Source organism: Cinclus cinclus, chromosome 12 (genome assembly GCF_963662255.1).
Source record: "Cinclus cinclus chromosome 12, bCinCin1.1, whole genome shotgun sequence".
Classification (NCBI taxonomy): Eukaryota; Metazoa; Chordata; class Aves; order Passeriformes; family Cinclidae; genus Cinclus; species Cinclus cinclus.
Genome location: NC_085057.1, coordinates 9,126,544 through 9,151,790, shown reverse-complemented (window position 1 = coordinate 9,151,790; position 25,247 = coordinate 9,126,544). Strand labels below are relative to the sequence as shown.

At 44.4% G+C, this 25,247-nt stretch overlaps 1 protein-coding gene across 1 annotated transcript; it reads right to left on the bottom strand.

The window, feature by feature from the left end:
* Positions 1-1,117: 1,117 nt before the first annotated feature.
* IHO1 (interactor of HORMAD1 1) lies at positions 1,118-23,807 on the bottom strand. Its single transcript, XM_062500991.1, has 9 exons — positions 23,752-23,807; positions 16,939-17,098; positions 15,427-15,584; positions 13,524-13,572; positions 12,773-12,860; positions 5,504-5,607; positions 3,563-4,754; positions 3,289-3,346; positions 1,118-1,253 (listed from the first exon to the last, which is right to left on the bottom strand). Exons 1-9 carry the CDS (start codon positions 23,805-23,807, stop codon positions 1,118-1,120), a joined length of 2,001 nt encoding a protein of 666 aa, XP_062356975.1.
* Positions 23,808-25,247: the final 1,440 nt, after the last annotated feature.

The following is a 25,247-nucleotide window of genomic DNA, read 5'->3' as shown; positions in this document are numbered from 1 at the left end:
GGGGCCGGGACCGCCAGGGTACTGCGGCGGCGGCCCCGCGGCGCGGTGCGGGTTACTGACGGGGCTGCACTGCGGAGTCGGGCCGCGGCCGGCGCGGGACCACAGCGGGGACGGTGCGGCCGCCGCATCCCGCCGACCCCGCCCGCAGCGCGCCGGGCCGGCTCCGCCGCTCGGTGCCCGGTGCGCGGTGCGCGGGCCGCGGTGCCGCCAGCCCCCTCCCGCCGCCCGCCGCAGCACTGGCGGCCCCAGTACTGGTGCCCCGGGAGCCGCAGCCCCCCGCGCTGACCTGCCGGTGCCGGTGCCGGTGCGGGAGGGCCGGGCTCTGCGGCGGAGCGGGCGGCGGCAGCGGCAGCCGGTCACGCGCCGCCCCGAGCCTCGGGCACCCGCGCGGGAGCCCGCCTGCACCGGGAGGGGGGGCGCGGGGCACGGCCGAGGCCGCCGTCGGGACGGGATCCGCAGGGCCGTGCACGGGGGCGGGCGGGTCCGTGGGGCTCAGCTGGGGTGGACTCCCGGGGACGGGTTCGCCGTGGCGCAGATCCTCGGGAACGTGGATCCCGGGGGAGCACCAGGGCAGGTTCCTGGGTAGGGAGGCGGAGGGGCGATGCTACCCGCGGGGCAGGCCGAGTTGCCTGGAGGGAGCAGCGTGGTGGCAGCGGGCTGTGGCCGAGGCTGGTCCCGCGGCCGCCAGGGGTAGGCGGCGGGAGGAGGCAGTCGGACCCACTAGCAGGGTCCCGAAGAAGATCTGGGTGAGCGCTGCCCCAAACCTGCCCCACACTTGTCTCTCAGCCGTCCGGCACGGATATGCAGCGCCCTGGCAGCCAGTGGGGCTGTGGGACCCAGCCAGGGTTCAGGTAATTAGTTAATCTGCTTAATTGTCCGGCTGGAAAACTGCCCACCCTGCCAGGGCTTGAGCTGGCAATGGTACGGCCACGGCGCCAAAAAGTCACACCAGCTCAGGAGTCAATCCTGCACGGTGACACCCGCATTCCAGCTCCCTGCCTGCACCCCTGCTCCTCCCTGCCTGCACCTCATCAGTGCTTGAGCAGCTGAAACCTTGGAGAAGTCCTGCCATCGTCATCGCTCTTCTGTCGCCAGGCCAGCAGGTACATGTGTCACATCAGGTCCCCATGACAACACCTGTGTGCAGGCGGTAGCACACCGTGCCCCACTCATGCTCCTTGCCACGTATCCATTCCTGGGGCACTGTGTTCAGCATTAGTGCCTGAGGCATTTCTGGTTCCCGATACACTCCTCTGTGGGGTCAGGACACTGCAGCAGCCAGTTGAGCGCAGAGTCCAGGAATTTGGACAATGCTGGTACAGTGGGCCCCAGAAAGCAGGCAGGGCAGGCAGCTAGTCTGGGGATTAGTGCTGGGGAGGCCACACAGGGGGACAGTGCTTGTGATCCTGCATTGCACCGTGCACTGCCAGCGCTGGGCACCACTGCAGCTGGATGGTTCCATCCTAAGGAAGGTGCAGCTGCTGTGCTGAGTGTGCAGTGGGACTATGGGAAGGGAGCTGGCTGTGCCCTATATAGCACAGTCATTGGAGCACCTTTAGCACAAGGCAGGGGCACAGCAGCCACCTCCACATCCTCGGTGCTGTCAGAGATTTCCTCCTCTACCAAGTGACTCACTGGCAGATGAAAAGCTGAGCCCCCTGCTCTGTGCTGCTGCAGCAGCCACCTACCTGCCTGCTGTCTGCACAGCTGGAATGTTGGGTGGAGGATGCAGCCAATTCTCTCAACCCCCTTGCCCATAGCCACCTGGGTGTTACACCTCCATCTCCAGGAATTTTGTTCTGCACTGTGTTCCAGTGTGTTTGTGTGGCAGGGATCCCCAGGGCAGCCCTGCATTGCACCCCATGGCACTGATACTCCAATCTCGGGTGCCAAGGAGCCAGTCCCTGCTTTGCCTCTGCACAGGGGCTTGCAGCAGACACCTCCAGAGGTCCCTCCAAGCTCAGCCATGTGCTGCTGAGCTCCCTACATCCAGACCAGGGGCTGCACAGACACCTGCACCCATCTTTGACAGTCCCAAAGCACAAGGGGTGACAAGCCCACTAAACAGGTTTTGTCCAGCAAAGGCTGTGCTGGGGCTCCTGGGGAGGCAGGTACACAAGGGCTATGTGAAACAAGCAGTCACTACTGCTGGCAGCTATCACCAACCCCCTTCACTGCAGGGGGGTCCCAAGGCTCTGGGGGCTCCCCGTATCTGAGTACCCCCCTCCCCCCCCACCCTTCTCCTTGTTAATTAACATCACTGGACCAATGTTAAGCTGGAAGGGTGAAAGTTTCCGTCTTTAAACACCAGAGAGGAGCTAAAAAAAGGATCCTCCTAATTCCACAATCCAGGGGAGTTAAACAGCTAAAGAACAGTTCTCCTGCTGGAACAGGACTCTGCCTCTCCCAAAAGAAACAACATAGAGGCACTGGGCTTTAGTGAAAATGAGTTTATTAAAGCCAAAAATAAAAGGGATCCCAGCCATTTCCCTTGGGATGACAAAGATGCATAATTTGAATTTATGGCAATATGGTTTGTGGTCAACATCAAAACGTTCCTTTTGCTGGTGACATTTCAGATCAAAAATCAAATGTGACACAAATGCCTGAAGTAGTGGGAGTTGCCCATAGTCACAGCTGGGTACCCTGAAAAGAGTTGTTCTGTGGGAATTGGGACTGTCCAACATCTCATCTGCTGGATGTGCTTGACATATCTTTGGTGTCTGAAAACCACTGCCCTTGAAGAGGGCATGTTGGAGAATTTCTTAATCAGCCAAGAGATACAAAACTTCCTGGAATCTCTGAGACTGAGGAATTTCAGCCTGTAAGAAGAGATACAATAGTGGACGAAGCTGAGATGCTGGGGTATGGTTTTCCTAAGTTAAACCTGTCCTTGCCCAAAGTTCACAAACAACTCCTGAGACGAACCTGAACCTGATCGAAATCAACCAGAACAACACTACTCTACTAAAAACCTGAACTTTTTCAGAACAAACTGGCAGAGGTACTATGAGTGAGAAACAGTGAAGCTTCTGGCCACAGAGATAGCATTATATTGATCTAGCTGAGGAGTTTCCAGTAGATCTCAGTGCCAAATCTGACTGAGCTGACTGTCTGCTCTGCCAGCCCTCTCCTCCTGGGAATGTCAGGTACTTTGCTGCTGTGTAAATGCAGAGGTAACTCAAGCCCATGGCATCTCTGCTGGGAGTGGGAAAGCAAAACAATACAGATCCCCTCAGCTTTCCAAGCCAAGGGAGAGCCCTGCTTAGACCCCATGTAGTCTCTTACAATATCTCAAACAGGGCAATAGCACTTTCAAGCATCCAGACTTGAGTCTTGCCTTTGACTAAGCAGGTAACACACATAGAGGAATAAACTGCAACTGAAATAGTCATCCTGCACTAAGGGCTCTGAGCATGAAACAAACCCCTTCAATCAGAAGAATCACAATCAAACAGTAAAGAGCAAGAGGCTGTGTTCTGCTGAGCCAGTGGATTGACAGGATGTGGTTTCTTGGAGCTTGAGGGGCTTTGGAGGCTGAAGCAGCTCACTTGCTTTACACCTGTTGTGCTACACAGGGAAAGTACATCCTGCTCGGGAGAGGAATCCAAGAGATACCTTTTCACACTGGAACCACTAATTGTTTTTTTAGTTTCAAGACTTCTCTTTCTTCTGCTTGCAAGTTGTTGCAGGCTTTCATCAGAGCGTGGCACTGGTGGGAAATTCTTTGTAAGCCCCAGCTGAACACTGCTGAGGATTGGCTGACGAGGAGCTGCAAAAACTGGGTCAGAGTTTTCTGAATTGATATCAACCAAATATCTGGAAAGGGAATTTTTTCTGGAACTTTCCAAGTCAATAACACCACTTGCCTTCCTCTGCTTTTGCCCACTGTCAGCACATCCAGAGTGTTCGCCTTTTCTCTTAGTGAAGTATGTTGTCTTTCTCCCTGTTGCTTTTTTCCAGAATATCCTTCCTGGACTCTGTTTTGTTTTGTTCCCTACAGCTACCTTCTCCACCTCGTGGTCTGTGGACGAGTTGCTGTGTCTTCGCCCAGGTGTAACTTTCTGTGCAGAATGGTGGCAAACTTGAGGCTGCTGCTGCGGTGACAGTGTCAGGGGTTTAAACCCTCGAGTGCCTCTCCTGAATGCCTTCCTCAGTGGGGTTGGTAGAGGCATTTCCAGCGGTACAGGAGAGTGTTTCTTCTGACTACTCCCCAAAAAGTGTCTGCAAGCGCAGCACATGCAAAGATGGGCAGCACAGCTCTGTGTCTCCAAGCTGCATTTCCCTTCCTGCAAAAAGGTGCTTGCTCTGCCACAGGCTGCTGTACCAATGGGGCTGGCTTTGTCTCCTGAAGCTGGGTTTAGACCACCCTTAGATGTGCCATCTCCACTGAGCTGGTTTCTTCCAGGGGAGTCTCCGTGTTGCTGCCCCACTGTCACACAGGGGAAATGAGACCAGCCTGAGCAGCTGCAAACTCCCTTGCCTCTGCAGCATGGGCTGTGTGGGTACTCCTCACTCAGGACACAGTGCTGGTACAGCCCAGGGGAGGTCTGGACAGACTTATCTGTCGTGTGAGGGGGCAGGCTGGCACTAGACACAAGCGTGTGCTGCTCAGCTGAGCTATTACATAGGTTCAGGAAGCCAAGTTCTTTACACATTTTCAGGAACTGGTCATTCAGCTGGGCTGGCAGTGACTCCTGACCCTCCTTCAGCTGCTGGATACTGGATTTCATATCCAAAATCTCCATATCTTTCTGGGGGAGCAGAAAGCAGAGCAGAAGCAGTAAAAAAAACACAGAAAGGCACAATAGTAAGAAAGCTTTAGGTACCATGTGTGAGTGTGGTATTGACCCAAAGATTAGCAATTTGTATCTTCCTGTGTAATAGATATCCTCAAACTGTCCCACAAAGGTGAGCATCCCCCTAACTCACTGTGTACCCTCTCTTTTAGGATCACTGTCTTCTCATGCTCTGGTGTGACACATCCTTGCCAAAAGCAATTCCTGCAGCAGGGCTGTTGGAGAAACCAGCCCTGATCAGGAGGTCTCTGACAGTTCATTCTTGTGTCTCTCACATCCACTTGTTTTCATGTCTTTTTTCCTGAGACACACCTGGCTGAAGGGACAAGGTGCTGCACTTCTGTGAGGTGCTCTCCCCTCACAGGCATGCACTGCACCATCTCCTCCAGCAAAGGCATGTGTCAGGTGAGGAAGCAGTGAGTGCTCCATCACAGCCTGCCACATCAAGGCACTGTTGGCTTCTTCTTTCACTGACCAGGACTTCATCAGAGCTCACAGCACTGTTAACCAGCACTTGGGTAAGCCTCTGTCAGTATCTGGCCTAGAATTAGCATTTTAATATGTCTTTCCCCTTTCACTATAACAGGAGCAGTCTGCTTTATAATCCACCATTTGAAGGTAATTTAATATTCAGTCTGTATTTTGAAGAAGCAGGAGAAATTCAGAATGAGGATTCAGAATAAAAGATTAATTTCTTCACTTACGGCTGCAAGTCTCCTCTCCATCTCCAGCAGAGCCTGCTCCATTTGGCTTTTATCTGTCAAAGCTTTCAGCACCAAGTTGGAGTGACTTTGAAGAGCATCTTGCACTAAACAGGGAAATCAATAAAATACACATTTGGTCTTTCATTTGTAAATGTGAATAAAGTACTATCAATACTATTGCTACTTCCTGCATGGCTTGGCATGAATCACCACATGATTCTTCTGCTGTGATCTCCCCAAACCCCGAGCAATGAACAATGGGGTGGATTTTTAAAGCAAGGCACTTGAAATTTATAAGATGCTGCATAGGCCAAACCTCATTTACTCCCCTCTGTTAATGTGGCAGCTGGAAAAGAGAGGCTGTGCAGAACTGCAGAATTTGGTAGGCTGAATGCAGGGAAGGCTGAGGCTTGGTTGTCTGCCAGGCGCACAACAGGCACCTGTTCCCCAAGGCAGGGGAACCCCGGTATAGCTGATCCACCCCTGTATAAACAACACTGTCATGCAAACAGGCAATGGTAAATGGGGCTTGAGCAGAATGGAGTTGTAAAAGGTTAATGGCTAAGAAGTACAACCAGAGAAACTGTGTCAAAAATGCACAGGAGGCTGAAAACTGAAGGAAAACTGCTGGAAGAATTATAGAGAAATTATTAAGGAATGTGCAAAGAATTGAAATTTCCATTTGCTGGTCGTGGGAAGAGATGGGGTCAGAAACCACCTGAACCAGGCAACAGTGCCCAGCACTGGGTAGTGGGGGCCACAGCAGAATCCTGTGGAGGCACAGGCTCCCTGGGAGGGTTTTAAATCGGAGCAAGTTACTCTTGGCTTCAGTCAGTCTTGTTGAAAAACTGATAAAACCCCAGGGATTTGTGTTACATGACTGGATAAGAATATAACTCCCCCCATACAGCTTGAATTACTCTTATAGGTACCACTGCTGTGCCTAATAAACTACAGAAATGGAACAGAGTTTACAGTGTGTGTGGAGATGAAAAAACTTTAGCAATCTTGTGTAAGTCTACTTTAAAATTGTGAATTAGGACAGAGAGAAAGAGCTGAGAAAGAGCTAAACATGTCTGGTCTTTCCTGTGAAGGGTGCAGGAAGGTGTGTACAGATGGTGTGGAATGTTGGCTGGTCGGCATAAAACAGGATCCAAAGCACTCTTGGTAAAGTAAAGCACTGCCAAACCAATGGGCCAGGATAACTGAAACCCTGGAGTGCTGGACCACTGCATACCTGAGAAAAATCAGAACAAATTCTACATTTCAACAAGTTGCTACAAGAGTACTGCAATTAATTAGTCTCCTTTTGCTACAGATCCAAGGTGTTTGATTGACTTTGGTGTCAGAGGAGCTGAGAGCCCATCTGAAGCTGTTCTTGCTCACCAGTGTTTTTCTCAGCTCCTTGGTGAGCACCTCTTGCCCCACAGTGCTGTGCTCTCAGGCTGCAGAGCTGCAGGGCATTGAGGATCCCTTCTCCTCCTGCTCAGCTATTTTCATTAAGCTTCCAGGGACTTAATTATCTCAGTGAGCTGTGCCCTTCTGTCAAACTGTAGATGGAATTGGTTAAAGAGCTAAAAACTATTAGGGAGCGGCAAGCAAAAAGTGATTGTACAGGCTTTGCTTGTCTGAAAAAACAGGAATGTTTTAAAATTTTGGGAAGGAAGAAAGGAAAAAAACCCCGAGCAATTATGGGCTTAGTAATTTGTTCTCATAGGATGTAAGGTTTTAGAGCAGACTTTGAGAAGTACTCAAAGATATAGAGGGAAATGGAATAAGAAGAGGATTTTTAAAAAGGTGGATTGTGATTTAATGCACTAAGACAAGGTAGGTGACTTCTTTGACAAAGAAAACATAGTGGCCTTTCTGTAGATTCAAACAAAGCTTTTCAGTGGAAATTGTTATATAATATATATTTAAAAGATAAAAGGAGGAAAAAAGGGGACGCTTTAAAATAAGTAAATAAAGGGAAAACACCAGCTTTTGAGCCTAGTGGCATAAGGGGACAAGGCAGCTCTGAAAGGTGCTCATCAAGGCTTTCTCGTGAGCCAAACAGGCTTAAAATCTGCTGTAGTCACCTGGGTGAAAAAGCAGAAGGGCATTCAGTTAATTAGCAAGTGACACAAGGATGCAAATGCCAGTGCAGAGGCTACAGGTGAGACAGGGCAGTGTGATACACAGCAGCGCACCAGTTCTGGCTACCAGACCTGCTATGCACCCCGGAAGTCCACAGACCTTCCCAGCTGTCTATGTGCAAGGAAAGAAAGAGAGTGAACTAAGACATGGGCAGAGAAAAGCTACAAGTTAATTAAGTGCTTACTTGGTAATCTCCTCTTATGAAAGGAGATTGAAAGTGTTTGTCTCATTCAGCCACGCAAAGCAGAGGTGTGGGGTGGCACAGGGCTGGCGGTGCTGCTCAGGGAGGAGCACAAGGAACGGCACCTCCTGGCACCAGGAATCCCCCTGTGCCCAGCTGTGTTTTTAACTTTGCTTCCTCCAAAGGAGCCCTGCTTGGGCACAGTGCACACAGCTGTCATCTGGGAGAAGGAACCCAGCAGTTGCCTCATCCGTGCATTGTCCTCACACACACTGAATTAAAACCACCTCCCAGATTTGAGCTCGAGGGGAATTTCTCCGTTATTTCAGGACACACATCACCACATGGCTTTGCCTTGTTCTCTGTAGGATCTTGGCTGATTTCTGAGGAATATCTGCACATATTTCAAACAATATGCTGTTGCAGACATTTGGTTGCTGTTTTTGATCTTTTAGTGTTTTGCTCTGACAGATTTAGACTATTTTAGAAAACTGCAAATCTGTAACTTGCAGAATGGGTTTGTAATGGGGGAGCAAATGTTTGAGTGGGCCTTTTAGACTTTTCATCTCCCTAGTTAGACACAACCTACCTGAAATGTGAGAGCACGTTTTTGGGGGGCATGCCAACCTACAAAGAGAAGGAAAGCAGCAGTGACTAAAGGAAGAAACTCCTTTAATGTCACGTCATCGCCTTCCATGTCTACATTGTGGAGATTCCTCTACATTGAGGAAGGGCAACATCTGCAGGCTTACCTTATCTTGCTGCTCTTTCTCATATGCTTAATTTTAGCTCAGAATTATTTTCAAAACTTTCTGGTTTCCCTAGTCTGTCTATTCTTCTTCAACATAGTATCCTCAGTCTAAAAATAGTCCTGCATCCACTGGGCTTGTGATCTGCACATACATTTGACTCAGCACAGCATGCTGCCGGCAAGCAACCAGCAGCCAGCCTTTTGAAAGCATTTCGTTTGTACGTGTAGGAGTATTCTGCAGAAAAAATCCCTCAGTACAGAGGAGGGGCACCCTCCTTCCCTCCCTGCTTCCATACCCAGAAAAGTGTTCAGACTTGTCAAACACTAATAAACAAGGTAGAAATAAGTGCTAATAAAGGCTTACAAAAAAAAAAATAGGCCTTGAGATGGCCAAATTAGATCAGATCAAGGACCCTGTTAAGTCAAGTCTCTTTTCTTTGAATATGATCAAGAAGGGCTGCTTCAGAGGTTCTCTTCAAATAAACCCTGCAGCAGATAGTTATTGAATAACTTGATCACAGACAGAAAATCTTTACTCAGTTAATGGGTGACTTATGTACAGACTTGTGCCTCTCTTGAGGTAATTTAAGCAAAGCAGTTTTTTACAGTCTGAAACATTGCTGTGTTTCGATTTGCTGTACCCTTGTCTTTGGATGCTACCGTTTACAATAATAACATTTGGAATGTGAAATCTGGCATGAGATAAAAGGCTGGAAGACCTCAGGATAGGGTTGCCACCCTGCAAATCAGGCTGTTACTGGGTGCAGCTGCACTCCCAGCAGCTGAAAACTACAGCCTGAGCAGTCGAGGGAGGGAGCACCAGCCTCCCAGCCTAGGAATATTAAACAGCAACTGCTTCTGATGTCTCTCTATCATTATCCATGCAGCTCATCCTGAAACTGGCACTAACAGCACAGAGGCTTTAAATAACACTTTGGAAGGAGGTTGGTTCCCCCACGCCCAGATTCAGTAGGGGAAATTGGAGGTGCTATAAACCTGGTGAGACACAGGCAAGGAAGACAGCTCTGGAGCTCAGCAGAGCGCTGCATGTTCTCCCTGGGTAGCCATGGAGCTGTGCCAGAGGGTGAGACAGTTGGGCTGTCATGGCTGCATCCTTCTCAGATATACTCCAAGCAGTCAGCTGGCAGGTTTGTTAGTCTGGGTCCCATTCCACAAGACATCAGATAGCACCTGCGTCAGGGGACTGTGAGATGAGCTGCCCCTGAGCTCACCCTGTGCTACAGCACACAGTGCTCCAAGCCCTGAATTGTGACAATGAGGTGTTTCAGTATCTACTGGAACATCCACACTTCCTCTCACCATCCATTTGTCAGTCTTTACTTGGCTAGTTAGCAGCTACATGGAAAAAGCATTTTTTAAATCAAACTTTTTGACTTTTCAATCCGTGCAGGATATAAGGGAGTCTGAATTGGGTGTCCCAGTCTGGACTGTCCACTGTTCAAGGTAAACAAGTTCAAATCCCATCATTTTAAGTACAGCCATCTCCCCTTGGAAACTTTGCCAGCAGCTGCTGGGCCTGGGGAGTCTGGAAGCAAGTCAGGTTTGAAAATTGCTCACTGGGCACCACATCTTGTCAGAGAACTGCATCACCTCATCCCTCTGTAACTGACATATTGCACATTACTTTGTCACCCTTGATGGCAGTGTGTCAGAGGATTGCCTGTGGCACGTTGACTGGGAGGTTGATGCTCATGTACACTGCAGACAAGGTGTTGTGGAGGATTCAGCTGTTCTGAACTGTCACAGCTGGAACTACCAGATACGAGAACAGCAAAGCAGTGCAGAGAGAGCTGAGTGGTGAAAATTGACATTTGTATAAGATAATAGAAGGCTTTGATAGAAGTGCAGGCATATAAATTAAAATGTGAAAAATATGACAATAAACAAGCTATGGGAGTGGAAAACAGAAGGAAGGAGCAAATAATGAGTGGGCAAGTCAACCAGAGAAACTGTACATACATATAAGGTGGAAGAACTGAGGCCACAGGGTCTGTCTGCCTCTTTTCATCCCTGTGCACTATACATCAAGATGTGAGCAAGGCACAGAGCACCGGTGCCTCTGTGGAAGCTGCTCAGCCAAACCTTTTCTCATCCAGTGCCAGACACAGATCTATCCACTGTGGGCAAGCACACATGGACAAACACTCAAAAGAGAACATTTAAAAAAATCTTCCTGCATAGAGCATGCCAGCCCAGCAACATTTGGAAATGCTTTGGAAATACATTTTGAAAAATATTTTCTGTTTTGTTCTTTCCTGGTAGCTATGCAGACTATGCCAAATGTGCTTGTTTCCCACTGCTAAAAATGCAACCTATGATACTCCTTATAAGCTTTTGATGAAGACAGACTTGATTTCAAGTTCCACCTTCCTTTGCTTTTCAGAGCTGTTGGGATGTCCTGGTGCACTAGTTCTCTTCATCTTCTGCATTTCTCTCCTACCTGTGAAATCCTCCACTGCCAACGATTTAACATGTCTGCTGTGTCACCCACATCCCAAGGTACTGTATCATCACTCACTGACATTCAGAACTTTATTAGCTCTGAATTTAGCTCTTTCACCTGAGTTTTGGAATTTTATACCAGTTTTTCAAGGGAATTGCCTGTTTTCAAGGCACTAGTGTAGGTATCTATTTAGTGGGAACTTAATTATCTATCACTGTGATATTAGTCAAATGACAGTGTTTATCTGCAATTAACCAGTGACAGATGAACCTCCCAGAAATATAAAAAGAACAACACTGTGCAGCATGTGATGATTTTCATTATATATTCAACATTCTGCAGTATGATGCATTACAGAAAGTGCCAATTTTTCTTTTCAATTGCTTTGAAAATCTAGCAGCATGCACCTCTGGGAGGTTTCTCATTTCATTCAAGGCACATTCATTGAAAATGGATATGGAGAGGAAACAGGACAACTGAGTAAATGGTATGGAATGAACAGGGAGAGTCATGAACAATAGATTTGATTTTCAGTGCCATGACAACAATTTCTGTACACGAGGCATGTGAATTAGGCAAAGCCCTGCTGCAGAGTGGACAAGTTGAGACACTGAAGTAATTAGGCGATGGGAAAATGTGTAATAGGGAATTTGCTGTGCTGGCCAAAGCAGACAGATTCTTGTTTACATTAGGGTCCCACCAAGAGCACTTGCCAAGCACAGCAAGGGAATGTTCTTAGTACAATGAGATTGGTATTTCAAATGTACAGCTTATCATGGCCTCTAGCATAATGCATCAGACTCCACTCTTTTTGCCTGAGAGGGCTCTGTTGATTTAAAAGCTATCTGTCAAAGATGTGCTTTATGGAAGCCACATTTTGCCACACAATGAATACTCTTATGCTTTTGTGAAGGTCTGCTGCTTTCATCTCACAAGATACAACTCACTTCACATTTCTTGTGTGTATTGAAAATGGCCTCTTGTTCTTGCACAGGGCAGAGCAAGCTCTGAGCAGTCCTGACAGGGTGTTGAAAAAGCATCACACCAGCATTAAAAATTAATGTACTCTCAAAGGCTCAGATCTAAGCTAAATTAGAAACAATTTAATGATGCATTTTCCCTCAGTAAAGATTTCTATGATTAGCCACTTGAGACACAGAGTTGTTCAAAAGTATTTTACATTATTAGCTTTTCTGGAGGTCATCCTTTCATCATGGCAATAGTGTGCTTTGCTATGTGCTTCTTGTTCAAGAAATGAGCAGTACTAGTTTTATTTACATCCAAAACTTAAGCACTTCAAACACAGAAGAGCAATGGAAGACTTCAAACTAACATATGAAAATCTGAGAAAGACCTAAAAACTGAAACCAGATAGTCAGGATATAAGTATCTAAGTTATTTTTACAGTGTGTTCCATTAGTACTCCAGATAGTCTAAAAATGATCATGCTCCAGGCAAAACACAAAACCAGAGGTGTGTTTATCTATTTGAGCACAGCGTCTAACCATGCAACACCTAAATACAAGAAGGCATAGAAAGGGAGAAAAAAATGAGAGAGAAGGAATGGAAAAACTGACAAGTCCATACCATGGATAAGTCTTATTTTCTCTCTCCCTTAGGGAGAGCAGCTGTGAGTGGCATGACTTGCCCAGTTCAACCCAGCCTCCAGAAAACATGCGGACATTTGGCAGTTTGACTGTGCCCTCTGCTGTTAACAGGAACACACGAAGGACTTACATGTCTTGGAAAAGGTTTCTTGGCAAACCAAATTGGATTTGAGTTTGGAATCAAATTTTTCTTCAAGCTTCTCGAAGGACACTTGCAGCTGCAAAAACAAAGGTAAATGGGAAAATTAAAACATTGCCTTTTCTTTGTTTGCAAAATCACAGCCCCAGATGCCACAGAACAATGACTGCAAGTCATGGAGTGGAACAGCCTGAAAATGGTTGTTTATCTGTCACTTGAAACAATTTGTCCAGCTGTTGGTTGCAATCCCCAAGAAGATCTGGGATGGCTTAAAAGGCTCATGAAATCTGAATAGATTTCAAAAAAGAGATACTGATCTCTTACTCATCTCCGATTAATAGGATTAATAATAACTAATAAAATTAATTGTAGAAGTGTGTGTGTGTGGGGGGAACATTCACCTTCAGACCACAATGACTAATCCTGAGAGTAGACTGCTTTCTTCAGGCAGAAAGGGAAAAAACCTGTTATTTGCAGGCTGCCACTACAGATTGTTTTGCTCCAGAGATCCAGAGAAATTCCACCACTGGCTCTGAGGCAAGTTCCTAAAGACCTTGACCCTAAGGCCACAAAGGCAATGGTATAATAAAAAAACTTACAATTGTTGAAGTATTTGAGTGTTTAATACACAGGATGTAATATTTTAGATATCAGCATAGTAAAGAATAAAAAGTGAACACTGAATGGTCTGTAGTATTTCTAACAGTTCATTATTTTACATTCTGAATTTGAAGTAACTTACCTCTTGAAATCTGTCTTTGGTGCTGGAAATAAAGGAGCTTAGGACTTCACTAAAATGGAAAAAAACCAACAAGTGTGAACCCGAAATGTAAGTTACTGAAGTGTACAAAAATTGAAAAAAATCACTGTAAAAACGAGACAGAGAAACACTGTAAGGCATAGTGTAGCATGTAATGGTAGCATTGAAACATGATTACTTCAGGGGGCATAACACTTTAAAGTCACCTCAGTTGTTTTAGGAAAACATGGACTCAGCAATGTAAAGTAGAGAAAAAAATACATATACAGACATGCCCATATATGTCATATACATTAAGTTATGGTGTTTTTACTCTCAGATTTTTGGCCTCTCTTTCAAATTTTTAGTTGGTATTTGCACAACTGTCCATTAGCTGCGGGGGTGTGATCACCATGTTATCTGCTCCGGAAGCACCCAGCCTGTGCAGTGACGTGCCAGTTGCTGCGATACGCGGGTATTGTGTTTGGACTAAAATAACTGTGGGAAAAACATGGGAAAAAGCTTCAGCATCAACAAAGCTCAGGCCAGGAAGAACAAACACTGCAAATCCTTTTCTCCTGAGATTATGCCTGTGGTTTCTGTTATCTGTCCTTTTAAGTTGAGCCAGTGTATCAGGAACCAGCCTATATTCATGATTAACCTGCCACACCAAAATGCACGGATGGTTGCTAAGCAAAGTGATAACCTTTTCCTCTCTGAAGATTCAGTCATTTTAAGTCAATAATTTGAATGTTCTAAATTACAACAGCCAAAAATATGCAGAAGTCAAGTATAATCTAGTTATGAGAATTAGGCAGTGCTTCTGAAATCTCTCTAGCCTTATGGAAAGGAAGATACTAATTTTCGTAGTCAAACTTGAGGGGGCTACAAATTGATAAATTATACACTTACTTTTGCAAAGATAATATAGTTATTTCTAAAAACAGGCTTCTAATTTGGGAGCAAGTCTGGAGTGTAGGAAGGAGCATAATCCATATAAAGAAAAAATAAAAAAAATATTTATGAGTGATGCCTGAACATTTAAAACTACTTTCTCATTTCATTTTCCTCTAACAGGCAATAGAGAATAAAATTTTATCTTATCAGAAACATAGTGCCCATTGAAAACACAAGGGAGATACATAGCCAGATTTGATCAAAGACTTTTTAATAAAAACACACTTCACTTTGGATGTTACATTACAAAATCTACAGTGCTAAGAATTATTTATAGATGCACTGAGTTGCCGTATTTCATTTTTGAGCTTCAAATTGCTGGCTTGTTCCTTAAAGTCCTCCAGGACCTACAGGTATGTGTAATTCTTGACATCTGACAAAGAGCAGATGCAAATTATATTAGTAAATAATACTTGTCTGTTACAAAAAAAAAAACAACAACAAAAAAACAAAACAAACAAACAAACAAACCCATAAAAATCTTGTATGGAAATAGAATTCTAGAGATATGTGCAGGTTTATAAAGAAGTAAACTGCACACAAGTGTGTTTGGCAATCCCCTCATCTGGCCCAAATGTGAAGGCCATCCTCAGATTCCCTTTTATCAGTCCTCACATACCTTATAAAATTTTGAGAAATAAGGGTTTTAACAGAGAATTAATACAGAAAGAAGAAACAATGCTGATTAGATAAAGGAAGACAAAGGTAGATTCAGGTTAGAGTTGTGCTGTTCTGTGGGGCTTACAACTGAATGTGTTACATAAATTGCAAATAAACCCTATTCTCTTACCTTGTGACTCCTTCCAATTACACATTATTTAAAACCTGAAAATACTTTTCTTGGAGAAATATGAAGCTATGCCATATATAATATGTAAAAGGGGAAGAAGGAGCTGCAGGCAGTGATAACCACCAGAACGGAAAGAATTTCCAAGGGATGTCTACATACCGGTCATACTTTTCCTTTATTTTGTTCTTATTCACTTCAAAATTTTCCAAGACACTTTTCATTCTTCCTGCACCAAAACTAAAAGAACCTTTTTCTCTTGTTTCTTCATCAAATAACTGTGGTTTTGTCTGGTATTTGGTAAAAATACTGGTCTCACTCTGTGACACAAACAAAAGAAAAATGTTGAAGTACAAAAATAATTAGAATATTAATTAGAAGAAACCATTTGTTTATCCAGTCCTTTGCAGACAGACATCACAGAGATTGGACATGACAGATTAGATTGGATGAGGAGATTAAGAATTTTTTTGAGATTATATGCCATTTAGTGTGCCTAGTTAGATCAACTTGCTGTGGATCTGAGACCTAGCCCAAATTCCTCCAGACACAAGCTTTTCTCTCATCTCGAGGATTTTCAGTTTATAAGAATTATAAAGTGTGCAGGTTTTTTTCCCTTCCATGTTCAAGACAGAGACTATAAATGAATTTCAGTGTTCCTGGAATGGTGGAAAAGTTCAAGTTGTCAGTAGAATCTTCCTGTACAGGAATCTAAAACAAAATCCTATTGAATTTCCTGGTGGATGACATCATTTTGCTGCCAACTAGCAACATTGACAGACTGTAGATGAGTTTTTCACATGCTTGAATACACATTTTAGAACAAGAAATTTAATATTAATGTGAAAGCTTCGTTCTACAAAATTTCCAGACACTGTGTGACCAAAATGGAAATGCCTTTTCCTTAAAACACAAGGAAATGCAAACTCCTTTTTTTTTTCCCATAGTGTAAAGTGAATTTCCTGTTTTGTGTCTGATGAAAACCGCTTCTAGGCAAAATGCATAGGACAGCAGATAGCATCTGGAACTGAAGGACAGCCTTGGGCCTCCAAGCTGGCACCACTGCTCTTTCCTAATCTTTGCTCCAGGTGTGTTTATTCAGATCTGGTTCTCTCTGTTAGCAGCACAGGAACTATTTTAGTGGAGGGTGTTAACATCAGAAACCATGAGCTGTAGGAGAAACATTGTGAGCATAGAAACTCTTGATCCCTATCCAAAATCATCCAAGCATCTACCATAACAACAATGCAGCAAGGTCATTGTCAATGCAGGGAAGTGAACACTAAGTAGCTCTGTAATTTTTGTGAAAAGCTAAGGAAGCGAAATACATCATTTTTAAAAGAAAAATAGATGTAATATTCTAACTTAGCTAGGTAGGTGGTCTAAAGACATTAGCTTGAAAATAATTTCATATTATTTTAGTAACCTAAAAAACATAATTGAAGAAAATAATACCTTATCTCAATCATAATTTATTGCAATCTGTTTTAAATACCATGTTCATCTGACCAGGCTGCTACTTTGTCTTGTCTCAGTGAGTATGTGTATGTAGGAAGAAGATAACTTGATTTCAGCACTTACTGACATTTGCAAATGTTACCACTCAATTTCAGCATTTTCCATTAACTTTGAATGGTGGCTGTGTGCCTGCACAGGGCTGAGAGCAAGACTCACATCCTGGGAGTTCTGCTGTCCCGGCTGCGTGCCCAGCTCCAGCGGTGCTGCTGCCGACTGCACATTCTCTGGGCAGAACTGGGAGCCAAAGAGCAGCTGAGAATCACTCAGACTCGAGTAGTCACTGGCATTGCTGCTCCTCATGGAAAACTTATTAGGCCTGAAATGTGCAAAGAGGGATGTGAGTGAGTCTGGAGCAATTAAAAAGCCAAACAATTTCTGTTGTAACTCAGATGTTGCTTAGATTAATTGGAAGGCAGTTCCAAGAGAATAAACCTTGCTGACTAATAGTTGACATTTCTTGGGCATTTATTCTCCAGATGCCTTAAGTCTGACACAGTAGAACAACAAATAAATAGAGGTAGCATATGGCTGGATGAACTGATATGAATTGTTGGAAGTAATTCAAACATATTAACATGCTACTCAAAAGCGCTCTTCTTTCCCTTGAGCATTACTCCAATAAATCTTTTCTAGATACCCTCGATTGTATTGTACAATTGTATTGTATTGTACAACCCACAGGTACCCTGTGTTGCTCTGATTCTACTCCTCTTCAGAAACACTCATATTCCTCTCCTGTTTTATGGACTAGGTTTGTGGCACAGGACCAGTTTCACTCAGACAAGGGTTCCCCTGCACAGCTGCACTGTTTCTCATTGTGTTGGAAGCTGGCTTCAATTTTTCGTTAGCAAAAATACAGACAAAAGACTTCTTTCATTTTTTACAAAGAATTGTAGAATAGTTTGGGTTAGAAGGGATCTAACAGATTACCAAGTTCCAACCCTCTTATCACAAGTAGGGACACCTTCCACTGTATCACGTTATTCACAGTGCCATCTCTTCCAGCCTTGAACATTTTCAGAGATGGGGCACCTATCTACAGCTTCTCTGAGCAACCTGTGCCAGTGCTTCATCACCCTCACAGAAAATAATTTTTTCATAACAATCAATCTAAAGCTACCCTCTTTCAGTTCTTGCTTTTTTTGAGCTGCCAAGATGGAGAGATGTGTTGCTGCCTTTGGAGCTGGGAACTAGAGACCAAAATAAATGAAAATAATTAATGAAACATTTACACAAGGTTTTTCTTCCATATCAAATGATACAAGTAAAGGAGAAGGAACAGGATAATAACTCATGTGTATAACAAGAGATGATCGCCCTAACATTTATTAGCAGTGACGTGTTTGGTTAATCCCTAGTTTTGGAAGGAGCCCAAACATCATAGACACAACAGGAAAAGGATTTAGCACCAGTACTTGAACTGCTCAGTCTCCATTATATAGTAGTGTCACTGACAATATCATATTAATACTTTTGGCTTTAAGCTCACTAAGTACACTGAGCTGCAGGCAAAAATAGATGAGGTATGGGTTTCTGGATTCTCAAAAGGCCTGATAAGTATGTCTGAATTCAAACCTTCTCCCTTAATCCCTCTCTGGACCCCATATCTGCTAAGGAAAAATCTGAATATAATTTTACTTGCACAGTTTCTTGTTTCCATCTCAGCTAAGCTTTGTAGAAAAAAAGTCTTAATCTACAAGGCAGTATGTAGGAGAGAGGTGAGCACATGGGCTGCCATAACCCCCCACAGGCAGAGCCCCTGCCTGCAATGTGAGTAGTACATCTCCTGCACCAGTTTTCTAAATCCTCCTGTCTTCCAGCCAAAGAAAGCTCCCTCTTAGATTGAGGAAGTGTTTTTATAACCTTTAGATGCTCTACGGTCTTGACAAACACCCTTTGAAAGGGTCCAGTACAATTGGTGAACATAATACGCTTGTTTTCTCAGATGCTTCATGGTATTTAATACCTGAAGCACAAGATTCTTGTAACAAAGATTTTATGAGGAGTAATGAGCTGAGAGGACTTTATGAGCCAAGTGACTTCCTAGGCTTATTCTGCACTACAACCAAAGGCAACTGTTGATTGCTCTGGAGCCAAATTTTTCTGTCTGAAGTCCACTACCTCAGCAGTTGGTTTAGGAATGGTGGCACTTTTGCAAATTAGAGGCAGAGGTGAAACAGATGTCTCTTTTTAGTATACTAATTCCCCTGAGCAATGGATTTACTTCTCCCTTGCTTAACACTGCTGGCAATTAATTTTCTAACAAGACCATCTGGGCAAGCCATCAGCCTGGCCATGCTTGGCCCAGGCCTGTCCCTGATAGAGAGATCAGACAACCGTGATCACATGTGGGATCAGATGTGTGATCAGGCAACTCCAGCTCTTCAAACCACCTGACCATTCCCTTCAGAATGCCTGGGATGCAGGGAAGTGTGTTCTGTCCTAAATATAAACCCTTTGCCATAAACAGCAAGGAAACATCTCAGGTATGCAATGCCACTTAGCAGTCCCTCCTAAGTGAGGAGTGCAACCTCAGGGGAACTTCTGGCTATCATGAGGTGTGCTCCAAATGTGTGTTGGTGCCCATAGCATTCCTTTGGTACTGGCACTAGCATATGCATTCAAAGCAAAACCAACTTTAGATATATAAAACAAATTCTTGGTAGCTCCAAAAAATGGTAAATCATCCTCTGCTGACTGGTGGTCAAATGACTTCATTCTCCTACCTAACTTAATGCAAGGTATTACAATATTGGTAACTCCAACCCTTTCTCGTGGTATGAGTGTGATCTAAAAAATCTGCAGCGTTCTGCATATCTGGGGTGTCAGCTAGATCTTTCCAGTCTCTGTTTCCTTGTTGTCAGTGGAAATTCCCCCTTTATAGGAAGAGTTAGAACTTTCAGGAGCTTCTTTAATTTTTCTAATTTTCTGATTTCACTCCAAATATTTTAGCACAATCACATGCAAGCATTCACTGTTCATTCAAAGGTTCTGCCTTACCTCAAAACATGGCATGTGATTTTCTCTGGTTCTGTCATCCCCACTGAACCTGTGCCAACACCTCTCTTCTTCTCAAGCACTGTGGGTGAAACTCACTTACACCTTTCTGACACATTTCTTCAAAGTGCAGTACAGCCTCTTTCCCAAAGAACAGATCTTTCTCTCCTAGTAGCAGTGTCTTGAGTAGGATCAGTGCCATAAAGTCTCTCTTCTCCTGGTTCCCCTCCAGAAAATCTCACAGCCCTTTCTGCTCCGCCTCATTTAGGGACCAGGGCTGAATCACAACAAATCCAATTTAAATTCTGGGAGCTGCCGTTCACCTGCTCCTCCTCCTGGCTTTAGCCTGTATCTATAGGAACTGTCTCTAGCTCTGCTATACTGCTCCCATCCTCACTATCAGCTGCCTGCCAATGTGCTAATGTGCTCAGCAAATGAGCAAGGATCAGCCTTGGCTTGGGTGCAGGGGAGCTGGATGAGTTTAAATAAAGGAGTTTTAGCTGCTATTGCAGCCTCCAGCCATTCGCCATCTCTTCACTGGAAACAGTCACAGCAGAAAATTATTCTTCTGCTTCCCATCCTCTGGAATGGCATGACCTGCTTGTTGCAAATAATTTGCACCACATCCTAAAAGGAATTTATATAAACAGATTCCAGCACTGGCCCTAATGCATTAACCGTGATGAAATCCCACTCAGTTATTCAGCTTTAACACTACATCCAGTTTCCAGATTTCAGGTTCAAAATCCCTCTGGTCTTATTTTAATTTCTCAAGGTCATTTTTACATTCTGTTAGTTTATTCATTATTCATTCAGCTGTGATTCAGTACTGCCCAGACATCCTTACCTTGGAATCCATGCTAGTCCTTTGTCCTGAGCTGGTTACAACAAAGCCTTTTCCTTAAGAGGAGATTGGGGTTTCTGCAGAGTAGCCCTGTTTGCTCCCACAAAACACATCCCCATCCATATTAAAAGTTAGGCATCTGGAAACAGGGATTTTTTTTTGTGACCCCCTCTCTATCCTGAAGCCATCTTCCAACCTGCACTTACAGACCCAGTTTCTCATTCCTGTGAGGCTCTGGAATTTTGCAGCTGCTTTCCTGGTCTTTGTCCTGGCCATCTCTTTCATTTTCTGCTTGTTCTCGAACCTTAATGCAACTTCAAAATATGTGACCTTGTGATGTGGGATGGAATTTCATAGGATAATGGATTGAACGAGGTTTTTAAACTTGGAAGTTACTCTCAACAGCAGAAATAAACCATAGAGAGCAGTGGCCCATGTAGGCCTTAACTTCAACCATCTGTTTAGAATGCCTCTTTAATATTTTCATAATTTATTGGCCTTACATACTCTCTGACAGGCTTTCTGCTTCTGATGTCTTTGAAAGTCACTATATGAGTTGCTTTTATGCATTTAGCAAGTTATTTATTTTCTCATGGTACAAGAAATTTCTCATTACTTCAATTTCAAATCTAAATAATAAAGTCTAAATAATCTTTCCACCTCAGGCAAGCATTTAACCCTGTGGGCTGTACAGTTTAATTTATTTTTAAATTACGTTTCTTATTACTATTCCTGTGTCTTTTTTCTTTAATTAACAGTAGTGGATTTTTTTGGCTTTGCAGAGATACTGACTCTGGTTCCCTGCTGCCACTCTCCTGGTAGCACTTCAAGAGTAAATAGCCTGAACAGGGATCTTGTGCTCAGTTCAGGGCCTGTGAGTTCCCTGACCAAGGCAGTTATTGATGATTTCTGAAAATGTGCTTTCAGCATCATACCCCTGTGATGCTTATCCAGTCAATCAAAGGCTGTTTGAAGCATCACTGCTTTTGTGGCTGCTGCTCTCGTACCCCCTGTGATCTCCCTCCACCAGCCCTCCTGGCTGAGCAGCACTGCTCTAATGTGGCACTTTCTCTAATGTAGGCTGCACTTCAATCCATAAAAGCTGTGTGCTTTGTCAATATACTTCAACTGAGACTAAGCTTTCCCAAGATAGCTGTCATGTGGCCCCCTTCCATCCTCTAAAATAACTGGCACCCTGATATTATTGTCCAACTTGATAATCTTTCCTCTGCATCATTTCTAGTATCTCTATTATGCCAATATTCCTACAGAAAACCAGGTGGAACAGGGGTTCTGGTTCCCCACACCCTGTTTCAAAGGCTGTTACTGTTGCAGAGAATCACTTGTGTGTCTGACAGATAACAAATAAAACCCAGAGCAGTTTTGGGCTTGTGCAGAGCTGTGGCTGTGAGGGCAATGCATCACTGGAGCTCTGCATTTCCTGGGGACCTGGTGGCAGCTTCTCTCAGAAGTAACACCCTGACTCAAACTTGCAAAGAGCTCACAGAGTGAGTCATACTCTGCCTAGATTATACGCTGATTTCGTTTCATTTTAAAGCTCCCTGAAAGAGTTTTCTGGGGATTAAACAGCATGCCCTGCTGTGGTGGGAAAGGTTTCTAGTAACAGAAGTGAGCCAGGGAAAAATACTCAACACTTTTCCCCTCTATTTCAAATACACACACACACACACACACATTCACATGTTCCTGTGGGAAACTTTTCTTCCCTATGGAAAAAGTTAATTGTCCACAGAAAATTTTCTCCTCCTTCTTACCTCCTCCAAAAACTCAGCTGCATTTCCAGTAACATTTTATGCCCTATTTGACCCTTTTGAACTCACTTATAAAAAATGTGGAATGGTGAGGAGTGGGTGTTAAAATCTTGCCTGTATTTTCTTCCTGCTTTAATAAATGAGTTAAAAGGGAAGACATTGTAGGTGATAGGCTACTTTGGATGAGGAAGAAATTCAAGCGATTCCTTTCCAAACAGGCATCTGTACTTCTTCCACTCATGGCACAACTTCACAGAACTATTAATATATTTTAAAAATATGTATTATATATCTTGCATATAATATAAAATGCAATTATATATTTTATTTATAATATTATGTCTTTTTAATGTCTTCTCTAAATTTTCCCTCCTCAGTATCTGACCAGAAAGTCACAGGTTTTCAAACTTAGAAACAACTTGCTGAAAACTAACAAACCCCCCAAAAAAGCAAACAAAATAAATACACAGGTACCAAGAAGACAATAAAGTTAAGCAATGCACAATTATAAAGACAAAACTTTGACAGATATAAATATATTTTCCCCTGAATTTGCTCCCCTTTGCCCCCTGCATCTGCGCAAAATTCAATTAATTCATTCCTATATGACAAGCATTTTTATAATGGGCGAGAAAATGACTATTATGTTTTCATTATCATCCATCATTGTGGTAACATCTGTCCAAAGAGACAGTATGACTAAAACTGTGAATTTGAACAAGTTAGTTATGTAAGTGGGTTATTTAACTAACAGAGGGTCAGAGTACCAAATTCATCTATTAGCTTTTCTGGAGTCAAACAGGGGATGAGTCCCACTGCCTTTTTTAGCTATGTGATACAAAGGATGCTCCGAAGTACAAATTGCAGCTTGTCTTACATATTTGCCCTCCAGATGTTTACATCTGAATATTTGTTGTTTCACTGCAGATTGTAGATGTGGGGAGTTCTAGCCTCTGCTGGGAAAAAACAACAAACAAGCCATGTGTATAAATGCAGGATATGGAATAATTTTTTGGTTACATAATGTACAATAATATTGCACATCACAAGGAACAATTAACTTCTCTAATGAGATGAGGACAGCTCACAGGGCTTCCCCAAATTCACCCAGAATGGACAAGGGTACAGCTTCCAGCTGGTGCTGACTTTTAGATTCCCACCAATGGTGGATCTATGGCAGTGCTGGTAGGATGGGGCCATAAACAGGATCCCAGGGGAGGCTAATGAATTCACATTAGATTTCCCTAATGAGCCACAGATCAGTTCTGGACATGTTTCACCTCACTGCCATCACCCCTGCCAAGTGTTTCGTTTTACACCCCATCCCCTCTCCATCTCCCCCCCCATCATGCTCACCCAAGGGCTGTTGGTGTGCTCAGCATCTCCTTTATGTTCCAGACATTGAAATTCATGTTGTTCTTAGGGCTGACACCCTGTCAGGGAGCCCCCAAACAGTACCATGGCCCCGGCCCTCATGGCCTCTCCCCGCCAGCAGCAGCCATGGTGCCACAGTACCTTGCAGGGAGGAGGGAGATGGAAGAAGATGACCAGCCCCTCTCAGGGCAGTGTCACCTGTGTCCTGTGGCTGTGGGGACAGCCAAGGGGGACACAGCCTTGCAGGCCCAGGGCAGGCCTGGCCTGCAGCCCTCCACAGGCCAGGGATGCAGCCAAGTCCTGGCCCGCCCAACTGTGGGGCCTGAGGGGTCTCGGTGCCCTGAGGCAGTCCCTGGGCCTCAGCCCAGGGCTGGGGGTTCCTGGAACTCCTGGAATTCCTTCCTGGCTGAGGGAAGTCCCTGGAACTCACCTCAGGGCTGGGGGTCCCTGGGGTCAATCTAGGCCTGAGGGTCTTTGGGGTCAACCCAAACTGAGAGTTCCTGGATTGCACTCTGAGCCATGAGGGTCCTATGGGGGTTTCTGCATCTCAACCCAGGGCTGAAGGTTCCTGGATTTCACCTCAAGGCTGGACCTCACCCTGAAGCTTGAGATATGGATCCTATGGGGGTCCCTGGGGTCACCTTGGGACTGAGTATCCCTGGCTCCATCCCTGGAGCTGAGGGTCTCTGGATCTCACCCTGTGGCCATGGACCCGGGATCAACCCCAGCTGCAGCTGCTCCTCAAGCCAGCCCTTGCCCCTCACCTGGAAGCACAGCCTCGGGCACAGGGGGTCATTGCAGGACACTGGGAGGATGAGAAAGCTGAAAGCTTGGAACCTGGCACACAGAGGGCTGTGGCTCCCATGGGAGCATGTCAGCCACAGCACCCATTTCCCTTATTTCCAGAGGCTGTGTGGTCTCTAATGTAAATACCTCTGGCAGAAATGCAGAAGGACTTAATTTCATCCTTCAGAGAAGTATGACAAAAATAACCACCATCTAAACTTTCCCCAAAGAAGCATTCTCAAATATGGTTTTACTGGATTTTTTGCCTTGTGGTTCCATAACCCTCATCTTTAGGAATGTAAAATAGGCATGCTTGCTTGCCTATTTTTTCCTCCTTTAATTCAAAACGATTTCAATACCAGTTAAAATACTTGTTTCCTGGCTCTGAAGATATTCCATAAGCACTAAACCACTGCAGAAATAAGGTTGACATAAATTCATGGATAGATATGGGAGATTACTTAAATTCCCCTTTATTCTCTTTTGCCTTTAGTACTAAAGGCAGCCCAGAGGTCAGGGATGTTAAAATAATTGCTTTCTTGATGTATATATCTGGTTTCCTAATCAAATCCCATGTAGATAAAGCTTTAACTTTTGATTAAAAAATAAAATTCTGGCTTTCTACCCATAAAAAATCTTACTGGAGTGATTTTACTGCATTGCTTTGCTTGACATTACAGCATTACAGTTGG

Bases quoted from the DNA above. Each gene is read 5' to 3' on its own strand.
- IHO1 (XM_062500991.1), bottom strand. From the start codon at position 23,807: ATGAATTTCAATGTCTGGAACATAAAGGAGATGCTGAGCACACCAACA. The intron at 15,585-16,938 runs GTGAGTCTTGCT...TTTGTGTCACAG, and splicing joins GACAGCAGAACTCCCAGGAT to AGTGAGACCAGTATTTTTAC. The intron at 12,861-13,523 runs GTAAGTTACTTC...TTGTTTTTGCAG, and splicing joins CCAAAGACAGATTTCAAGAG to CTGCAAGTGTCCTTCGAGAA.